Raw genomic sequence first — 11,124 nt, 5'->3', positions numbered from 1 at the left:
AACACTCATACATCCCATTCGGACCAGTTATAGAGAAACATAGAAACATAGAAATTTACAGCACAGGAGGCCATTTTCAGCCCATCGTGTCCGCACCGGCCGACAAAGACTCACAGGACCATCGGTCAGCAGTCCTCAAGCTTACATGTGATCTTTTGAACCATTAACAATGGGGAAAATTAAAGATGACCAAGCACAAGCAGACTGCGCTGCACAACTGTGACACACCTTAAACTGAAATATTCTACACTCCAAAACAACCGGAGCCATGTGATCTCCCGGCAGAGGCAAAAACCAATTTAAAATTCAGGTCAATTTCGGAAAAAGTATCAGGCAACATTCTGCCCCGACTTATCCAGGTGATCAAAACTACTCCAGGAGATCTACCTTATTGTGGTACATAAAGTGTTGGATTGAAAGGGGTTAATTCAAAATGTTTGTTCAGGGACTGTAATTAATTTCAGTCTCCACGGGTTTACAGAAGCTGGTTGTTCAGTGACTGTAATTAATATAAGTCTCTATTTACAGAATTGTGTCACTGGAGATATTCTCGCTCATATTAATAAGGCACTCCTTTCAATGTGTTGCCCCATCGTCACAGTGAGAGCATTACCTCTGGCACTAACAGCGATCATCGCACTGCTCCACAGAGAGGGAATCGGAATCTCAGAACAGTAGATTCGAATATTACAACAATGGATCAGAATCTGAAAAAAATGGATTGGAATGTTACAACAAATGGCAAGAGTTTCATCTTGTATTTTAACTTTCTTGTTGCACATTATGAGGAACTATCATTAGTATTGCGAATGCGTTATGCATTTCGTATTATTCAATACATTTACTATCCCGTCCTTGCTGTTGTTGGTTTTGCTGGTAAGTCTATCTAGTTATTCCAGTAACCATTGTTCAATGTATTACTGATTTCATATTTTACTCCCCCCTCCTTGCTGCATTTGTTGTTCCTGGTAGTCTCTGTATCCAACTATTAACTCTGCAAACCATGTTTCGCTGTATTACTAGACTTGTAAATTGATTTCTCATCTTTGCTTCAGTAGTTGTTCCTGGAACATCTCTGCATCCAGCTATTAACTATGCATACGTTGTTAATTGTACGAGTGTTCTTTTCATTTATTCCACCATCTTTGCTGTTGTTGGTGTTCCTTGTAAGTCTCTATATCCAGCAATTATAACTCTAATCTATATTTCACTATATTACTGAGTATGTCACTTAAATCTTTTCATGTCTTCCTCACATTGTATATCTAGTGACTCAGTCCCCTCTGTGGCCAATGTCTGAGGCTGATCGAGATTGTTCGCAAGTTTGGCATTCTGTTTTACCCTGAGTTCAGTTCTGACCTCTTCTCCTTTGAATCACTGGTCCTGCCTACTATCATCTCCATAATACTGCCCAACTCATTCCTTCGCCTCAATAGCTCAGTGACTTTGTTGAACAAGAATTGACAATTGCAATGCTTTCCTTGCCCATCTCGCAGTTACAGTGCACTATGAATTAGAGCTCACCTAAATAATTTGCTCTTCCTATTCTAACTCCACTAAGTCCTGTTCAGCCATCAACAATCTGCTCTTCGACCAACATTGGATCCCGATTAAGTAATGCCTCATTTTTATTATTCTCATCCATGTGTTCAAATCCCACCATGGTCTCACCCCCTCCAATTAGTCCCATTCCCCTGCTCGATTCCCATAGTCCAGCAATTTTTCTCTTTCAAGTATTTAACCAATTGCCCAATAAATGTTAATTTAGTTCCCTCTATACGTCCTCCAGTCATACTCTCTCTATTCTCTTGTTCTCATTCATTCTGGCACGTTGTAACTTTCTCACTTCCTCTCTGTCAGTTTCATTCTGTCACTCCACATTTCACTCTCCCTGTCTCTTGCTCATAGAATGTTAGATTAATAGAGGAAAGAAAGTCAACTCGGTCCATAGTGTCCATGCCGTCTCTTGGATAGAACTATCTCAGATATCCAACTCTTTAGCTAGAAAAATATAAATATATCTCCTTCCAAGAATAAAGCAATTCCCTTTCGAAAATAACGATTGAATCTTCTTCCACCGTGTTCTCACAAATCGCATTCCAGATTGTAACAGCTCACTGCATAAAGAACACTCTTCCCATCTCTCCTGTGGTTCTTTTGTCAATTACCTAAAATCTGTCTCCTCTGGTTACGCACCATTGTGCAACTGAAAACATTTTTGACTTACTCGCTCTCTCAAAACCCATCATAATTTTGAAAGTCTATATTAAATGTTAAATCTTTGCTGGTGATACAACGTCATCATCGTAGACAGTCACTTTAAATAGAGGAAGGCTTGCTTCCACTCTAAAAATGAGTTCTTATGTAACTGAACAGTCCAATACGGAAATTACAATCTCTGTCACACGTGGGACAGAGAGTGGTTGAAGGAAAGGGTACGTGGGGCTCGTTTGGCGCATGCTCCTTCATACTCCTGCGCTTGGTCTCTGCTTGCTCTCGGCGACGAGACTCGAGGTGCTCAGTGCCCTCCTGGATGCATGTCCTCCACTTCAGGCAGTTTTGGGCCAGGGACTTCCAGCTGTCGGTCGGGATGTTGCATTTTATCAAGGAGGCTTTGTCGTTTCATTCAAAAGTTTCCTCTGCCCACCTGGGGCTCGCTTACTGTGTAGGAGTTCCGAGTAGAGCGCTTGCTAGCGAGTCTTGTGTCAGGCATTCGGAAGATGTGGCCCGTCAATGGAACTGTCCAGGTGTACCAGCATCGAAGCACTGATAATAAAATATAGGTTTGAAAGCATGTTATGAGGAGGACGCAGAAAATCTGCAAAGGCATAGCGATAGGCTAAATGGATGTGCTAAAGCAATGGCAGATGGGGTATAATGTGGAAAATGTGACGTTATCTTCTTTGTTATGAAAAATAAATAAGCAAATTATTATTAAATGGGGAGGGATTCCAAATTGCTGTGGTCCAGATTGGTCAATGGTTCTTGTTCATAAAACACAGAAGGTTAGCATGTAGGTACAGCTAGCAATTAGAAAAGGCAGCAGAATATCTGGCTTTATTTCAAGTGGGATAGAATATAGAAGTCCTGCTACAACAATACAGGTTGTCAATAAGACTACAGCTGGAGTATTGTGTACAGTTTGGTCACTTTAGTTGGGGAAGGATTTACTTGCATTGGAGGCAGTTCAGAGAAGGTTCACAACGTTGATTACTGGGATGGAAATGTTGTTATAAGAAAGGTTGAGCAGGATGGGTGTGTATACATTGGAGTTTAGAAAACTATGAGGTGATCTCATTTAAATGTGTAAGATTCTAAACGGCCTTGATGGGGTAGAAGCAGAGATGATGTTTCATCTAGTGGGGGAAATCTAGAACCAGGGGACATAGGTTCAGAATAACGGATCGCCCATTTAAATTACAAATGAGAAGCAATTTATTCTCTCAGGTGGGCGTGAATCTTTCGAATTCTCTTCGACAGAGAGCTGTGGAGGCAGCTTCTATGAATCTTATTAAATGGAGATAAACAGATTTTTAAACGAGGAGGGAGTTCAGGGTTATGTGGAGTGGAGTGGGCACGGAAGTGGAGTTGCGGCCAAGATCAGATGTTCTTTCCAAAGACTCAGGTCCAATCACAGAGGCGTGAGCGGAGTAAAATATTTGGCTCTCGGAATGAAATCCCTGGACCGACGTGAGAGCACTGGAAGTTAGGCGAACCTGCGAATGAAATTTCTCGACAGAGGTGGGTGTAGTGTAATGTAGGCGAACCTGGTCCTTAAATATCTAGACTGAGGGAGGGAGCAGTGTAATCTAGGGAGAGGTTGGTGTGAACTCCTGAAGCGAGAGGGGAGCCCTATCTGGGAAGTCCCATCATCGCATCACTGGAATCATCTCAGAGATCCTGAACTTCATGAATATTTATTTATTGTGAATGTTTTACCAGTATTTTCTGTGATGCAATAATTCAGAAATCATAAAAGATTCCGTCCATTTTTTATTATTTTATTCCTTCCTTTTATCAGCCAATTTCTCCTCTTTTGTTCTCACTTGGAGTTGAATAGAGGAAGCGAAACTCTGTTCGCTCTGTTCTGTCCACGCTATGTTATAGCCGGGTAAATATCCGCTGATCATTTAGTTCCAGTCAGTGTCTCCTTTGTCACCATCTCAAGTTCTGCATTAATGGCAGTGCTTCTGATGGGTGGAACAGGATTTCAAGCATCATTAACATTCACAAATAAAATGTTCGTTCAGCCAGATTTCTTGAATTTATTTCCAATCTTTAATTTGAATTTGCAATTTGGTCCCATGCCGATCTGTCACAGTTCAGTGCGTCTATCAGCGAGAAACAGAGTGGAAAAATCTGTTGCCTCCGACTGTACACTCCTGATCTTTGGGCCCCTCGTGCGGAGCGGAGCGGCAGGTCAGAATCCTCGTCGTCGGACTGCTCCGGGACATGGCCAAGTGGACCATCAGCTGGTCCACGCAGCGGACGGTCGAGAGGATCGTTCAGCCCGGCTGCCTCCCTCTCTTCCGCGGAAACGTTCAAGCCAAGGTTTCCCTGGAGATGGAGCACGCGGTGTCCACCGGAACGTACTCGGCCTTCCATGAGAGGTGGGTGCCGGAGGGACAGAAGTGCATCAATAACACCGGCAAACATATTTAATTTGATTCTTCAATGGTAAAAGTGTAATTTGATTAGAGTTATCGGTTTTATTGCACATATATGTCATCGCAGCGCATTTGGAATGAGGTGCCATGATAGGTCCAAGTCAGCATGGATTTGTGAAATGGAAATCATGCTTGACAAATCTTTTGAAATTTTTTGAGGTTGTTTCCAGTAGAGTGGACAAGGGAGAACCAGTTGATGTGGTATATTTGGACTTTCAGAAGGCTTTCGACAAGGTCCCGCACAAGAGATTAATGTGCAACGTTAAAGCACATGGGATTGGGGGTAGTGTGCTGACATGGATTGAGAACTGGTTGTCAGACAGGAAGCAAAGAGTAGGAGCAAATGGCTATTTTTCAGAATGGCAGGCAGCGACTAGTGGATCTGTGCTGTCGTCCCAGCTGTTTGCACTGTACATTAATGATTTAGACGAGGCGATTAAATGTAGTATCTCCAAATTTGCGGATGACACTAAGTTGGGTGGCAGTGTGAACTGCGAGGAGGATGCTATGAGGCTGCAGAGTGACTTGGATAGGTTCGGTGAGCGGGCACATGCATGGCAAATGAAGTATAATGTGGATAAATGTGAGGCTATCCACTTTGGTGGTAAAATCAGAGAGACAGACTATTATCTGAATGGTGACAGATTAGGAAAAGGGGAGGTGCAACAAGACCTGGGTGTCATGGGACATCAGTCATTGAAGGTTGGCATGCAGGTGCAGCAGGCGGTTAAGAAAGCAAATGGCATGTTGGCCATCATTGCAAGGAGATTTGAGTAAAGGGGCAGGGAGGTATTGCTACAATTGTACAGGGCCTTGGTGAGGCCACACCTGGAGTATTGTGTACAGTTTTGGTCTCCTAACTTGAGGAAGGACATTCTTGCTATTGAGGGAGTGCAGCAAAGGATCACTAGACTGATTCCCGGGATGGCGGGACTGACATATCAAGAAAGACTGGATCAACAGGGCTTGTATTCAATGGAGTCAGAAGAAAGAGAGGGGATCTCATAGAAACGTTTAACATTCTGACGGGTTTAGACAGGTTAGATGCAGGAAGAATGTTCCCAATGTTGGGGGAGTCCAGAACCAGGGGTGACAGTCTAAGGATAAGGGGTAAGCCATTTAGGACTGAGATGAGGAGAAACTTCTTCATCCTGAGAGTGGTGAACCTGTGGAATTCTCTACCACAGAAAGTTGTTGAGGCCAATTCACTAAATATATTCAAAAAGGAGTTAAATATAGACCTTACTACCAGGGGGATCAAGGGGTATGGCGAGAAAGCAGGAAAGTGGTACTGAAGTTGCATGTTCAAACATGAATTCATTGAATGATGGTGCAGGCTCGAAGGGCCGAATGGCCTACTCCTGCAACTATTTTCTATATTTTCTATGTTTCTATAATGAGGGAGCAATTCATATATAATTTAAATCAAAAATCCTTGTATTTCATGATAAACAACCCCAGCTGATTGTAACTTATGTACTTAGAATATGAACAAACTTTCATATTTTCTCGTCTAATATTCTCTGTACAAGTGGAAACCAACAGGTGAAAAGCTGCAGCAATTAATCTCTTCCATTTGTGTTCAAAAATTATAAATATTCATTTCAAGGACACCCTCAAAGCCTCCATATTAAAATGCAACTTCCCCACCGACACATGGTAGTTCCTAGCCAAAGACACCCTAAGTGGAGAAAGTGCATCCGGAAGGGCGCTGATCACCTCGAGTCATCGCTAAGAACATGTAGAAACCAAGCGCAGGCTGCCAAATGAGCGTGCAGCAAAACATACTCCCCACCCATCCTTTTCTTCAACCACTCTCTGTCCCGCCTGTGACAGAGACTGTTATTACCATGTTGGACTGTTCAGTCACCTGATAACTCACTTTTAACGTGGAAGCAAGTCTTTCTCGATTTCGAGGGGCTGCCGATGATGATGATGTTACATAATCATTTGGCGGCTCATTGACTGAGGGATAGGTCGTCTGATTTAATGCTGATAAATGAATTTAGTTGGTGATTACCTTGTCAATGATTGCTAATTATTTTAGTTTGGAGTCTATTCTTTTCTCGAAATTAATCTTTAATTTACCTGTTTATTTCCCTGCCTGACAGTTAACATCCTGACGATTGTGATCTTGCCTCGTGGAAAGTGCGGTCTCTCCAGATGTGTCACTCGCTATCTGGTGGCCATGGCAGTGATGGATCTCCTGGTCATTATCCTCGACCTGATACTGAGGCACATTCCGATTCTTTATCAGAAAGAGTTACATTTCGTGCGGTCCTTCCACGTGTGTAATATTCACGCCGTCTTACTTCACGCAGCCACAGACTGTTCTGTCTGGTTCACCGTCAGTTTCACCTTTGATCGCTTTGTGGCCATTTGTTGCCAGAATCTGAAAACTAAATATTGCACCGAGAGAACGGCGGCTGTGGTTCTGGGAACCGTAACTTTGCTGAGCGGGTTGAAGAACATTTTCTGGTATTTTATGTTGACACGTTTCTATACGCTTTCAAACATGCCCTGGTTTTGCTATACAACAGATGATGTTCTGAATTCACCGGTCTGGGGAGCAATCACATTCCTTCATTATATTCTCACCCCATGTATCCCATTTGCTCTGATTCTTCTGCTCAATACTGTCACCGCCAGGCATATTATATTGGCCAGCAGAGCCCGCAGGCAACTGCGGGGTGCCAGCAGTGGGGAGTGTCCCAGTGACCCTGAGATGGCCAGCCGCAGGAATTCCATCATTTTACTGTTTGTTATCTCCGGCAATTTCATCCTGTTGTGGGCGGTGTTTATGGTGAATTCTATATGGACCCAGATGTACTTTTTGGGGTATGATTCTGTATATATACCTTTTTATGTAATGGACATTGGATTAATGCTGCAGATACTGAGTTGCTGCACAAACACGGCAATTTATGCCGTGACCCAGACTAAGTTCAGACAGCAGTTGAAGAATGTAGGGAAATATCCCTTCACACTGATTCTGAAATTAATTAAACGATGAGAAGACGCAGAAATGTTCCTGCATCAGACTCCCTGTGTCCTGATATTGTGAGCGAGCTGCTCTCCCCCGCGTGACCAGTGTTTCGCGTGAATAATAACACTCTCACTCACACACTGTCTACAACGGGCGGCCTGTGAGGGGTCTGCAGTCCGGGTGAATCACCATCAGCATCATAGGCAGTCCCACGAAATATAGAAACATAGAATCATAGAAAATAGGTACAGGAGTAGGCCATTCGGCCTTTCGATACTGCACCACCATTCAATAAGATCATGACTGTTCATTCACCTCAGTACCCCGTTCCTGCTTTATCTCCATAGCCCTTGATCCATCCGTAAGGGCCATATTTTGAATATATTTAACGAATTGGCATCAACAACTCTCTGTGGCAGTGAATTCCACAGGTTCACAACTCTCTGAGTGAAAAGATTTCTCCTTATCTCGGTCCTAAATATCTTACGCATTATCCTTAGACTGTGACCAGTAGCTTTGGACTTCCCCAACATTGGGAGCATTCTTTCTGCATCTAAACTGTCCAGTCCCGTCAGAATTTTTATATGTTTCTAAGAGGTCCCCTCACATTCACTTAAACTGCAGTGAATACAGGCCCAGTGGATCCAATCTCTTCTCATATGCCAGCCATGGCATCCCGGGAATCAGTCTGGTGTAACTTCGCTGCACTCTCTCAATAGCAAGACCGTCCTTCCTCAGATTAGGACACCAAAACTGATCATAATAATCCAGGTGATGTCTCACCAAGGCCCTGTACAACTGCAGTAAGTCCTCCCTGCTCCAATACTCAAATCCCCTCGCTATGAACGCGAACATGCCATTTGTATTCTTCACCAGTTCCCAACTTTCAATAACAGATGCACCATGACTCCCAGGTCTCGTTGCACCTCCCCTTTTCCTAATCAGCCACCATTCAGATAATATTCTGCCTTCACGTTTTCGCCACCAAAATTGATAAATTCACAATTATCCACATTATACCTCATCTGCCATACATTTGCCCACTCACCTAACCTGTCCAAGTCACCCTGCAGCCTCTTAGCATATTCCTCACAGCTCACACCGCCACCCAGCTTGGTATCATCTTCAAACTGGGAGATATTACACACAATTCCTTCACCTAAATCATCGCTGTATATTGTCAATTGCTGGGGTCCCAGCACTGACCCCATCTGCACCCCACTAGTCACTGCCTGCCTTTCTTAAAAGGACCCGTTCATCCCAAGTCTCTGCTTCCTGTCTGCCAATTAGATCTCTACTCACGTCAAAATATTACCACCAATACCATGTGCATTAATGTTGCACAACCATCTCTTGTGTGGGCCCTTGTCCAGCGCTTTTTGAAAGACACCACAACCACTGGTTCCGCCTTGTCCACTCTACTCGTTAAATACTCAAAAAATACTTGAAGATTGGTCAAGCATGAAGAGGGCTCACTTCCACGCCGACAAATGATGCGTTGGGAGAGAAATCAAGGAGCAATAATTTAGGCAAGTTATTGTGAAGTCCAAAAGCGCTGGGTAGTAATAGTGATATTTGGAAAATAATCAGCGTGTTCACATCATCGGGAGGTAGTTCTGTGCCGTGTGTGGGAAGCAAATCAATAATTCAGCCGCCGTGCAGAAGCACGCGATAATTCACACTGACGAGAGCTACCACTCAGAGGCTCTCACTGTGGAAAGTATTTTACGCACTCGTTCCATCTGCTGACACACCAAAGAGTTCACACTGGAGAGAGATTATTTACCTGCCACGGGCGTGCGAAGGGATTCACTCAGTCCACGAAACCCCTGGAACTGCAGTGGATTCACAGCGGAGAGAAACAAGTTAAATCTTAGAATAAGGGGACATTAAAAACAGAGAAACATATAAAATAGTTGCAGGAGTAGGCCATTCGGCCCTTTGAACCTGCACCACCATTCAATAAGATCATGGCTGATCATTCACCTCAGTACCCAATTACTCCTTTCTCTCCATAACCCTTCATCCATTTAGCTGTGAGGGCCATATCTAACTCCCTCTTGACTTTATCCAATTAACTGGCATTAACAAATCTCTGCAGTAGGGAATTCCTCAGCTTAATAACTCCCTGAGTGAAGACGTTTCTCCTCATTTCAGTCCTAAATGGCCTACCCCTTATCCTAAGACTGTCCCCTGGTTCTGGACTTCGACAACATCAGGAATGTTCCTCCTGCATCTACCCTGTCGAGTCCGGTCAGAATGTTAGTTGTTTCTATGAGATCCCTTCTCATCCTTCTGAAATCCAGTGAATACAATCCCAGTCGCTCCAGTCTCTCCTCATATATGTGTCCTGCCATCTAGGGAATCAGTCTGGTAAACCTTTGCTGCACTCCCTCAAAAGCAAGAACGTCCTTGCTCGGATTCGGAGACCAAAATTGAACACAATATTCCAGGTGAGGCCTCACTGAGGCCCTGTACAACTGCAGTAAGACCTCGCTGCTACTATATTCAAATCCCCTCGCTATGAAGGCCAACAACCAATTTGCCTTCTTCACCGCCTGCTGTACCTGCATGCCACCTTTAAATGACTGTTGTACCATGACAGCCAGGTCTCGTTGCACCTCCCCTTTTCCTAATATTCTGAATGGCGGCAGATTTGGAAAAGGGGAGGTGCAACGCCCATTTAAACCTGATATGAGGAGGAATTTCTTCTCTCAAAGCTTAGTAGAGGTGTTCAATTCGCTGCCTCAGAGCGCTGTGGAAGGTGGGTCATTGAATATAATTAAGACAGAAATAGACAGTTTCTTAACTGATGTGGGCTAAGGGATAAGGGGTTATGGGGAACAGGCAGGGAAGTTGACCTGAATCCGTGATCAGATCAGGCATGGTCGTATTAAATGGTGGAGCAGGCTCGAAGAGCCGTGTGGCCTGCTCCTGCTCCTATTTCTCATGTTCTTATGTCCATATGCTGTTAAACGTACCATGTATGGCAATGGATCCACCCATCCCTCCCGCTTGATGGTGCATCAGTGAGTTCACACTGAGGAGAGCAGTGCAAGGAAGGGAGTGCAGGGGTCCCATGCGTCCAGCCAGCTGCAAAACAGATACACCACTTTGGGTACTTTTGAGGTGGATGACTCATCAGGTGGAGCAGCAGCAGCCAAGGTCAAGGCACCGTGGGTGACTCTGCTGCACAGCAGGGCAGGAAAATCAGTTGGACAGCTCTAGTGAGAGGGGATTCGATTGTAAGGGAAATAGATCGGCGTTTCTTCAGCCGCAACCGAGATGCCAGGATGGTATGTTGCCTCACTGGTGCAACAGTGAAGAATGTCTCGGAGCGGGTGCAGGACATTCTGAAGAGGGAGGGTGAAGAGCCAATTGTCATAGTGCTGTCGGTTCCGACGATCTAGGTAAAAAAAAGGGATGAGGTCCTACGAGACGAATTTCGGGAGGTAGGAGCTAAATTAAAAG

At 44.2% G+C, this 11,124-nt stretch overlaps 1 protein-coding gene across 1 annotated transcript; it reads left to right on the top strand.

Moving 5' to 3' along the window:
* The first annotated feature begins 694 nt into the window (after positions 1-694).
* Positions 695-7,680, top strand: LOC139250665 (probable G-protein coupled receptor 139). The gene is made up of 2 exons (XM_070873041.1): positions 695-876; positions 6,779-7,680. Exons 1-2 carry the CDS (start codon positions 696-698, stop codon positions 7,678-7,680), a joined length of 1,083 nt encoding a protein of 360 aa, XP_070729142.1. The 5' UTR covers position 695.
* The last annotated feature ends 3,444 nt before the right edge of the window (positions 7,681-11,124 follow it).

This window comes from Pristiophorus japonicus, unplaced genomic scaffold (assembly GCF_044704955.1).
Source record: "Pristiophorus japonicus isolate sPriJap1 unplaced genomic scaffold, sPriJap1.hap1 HAP1_SCAFFOLD_408, whole genome shotgun sequence".
NCBI lineage: Eukaryota > Metazoa > Chordata > Chondrichthyes > Pristiophoridae > Pristiophorus > Pristiophorus japonicus.
The sequence above is the reverse complement of the archived record's forward strand: the minus strand, read 5'-3'. Positions and strand labels throughout refer to the sequence as shown.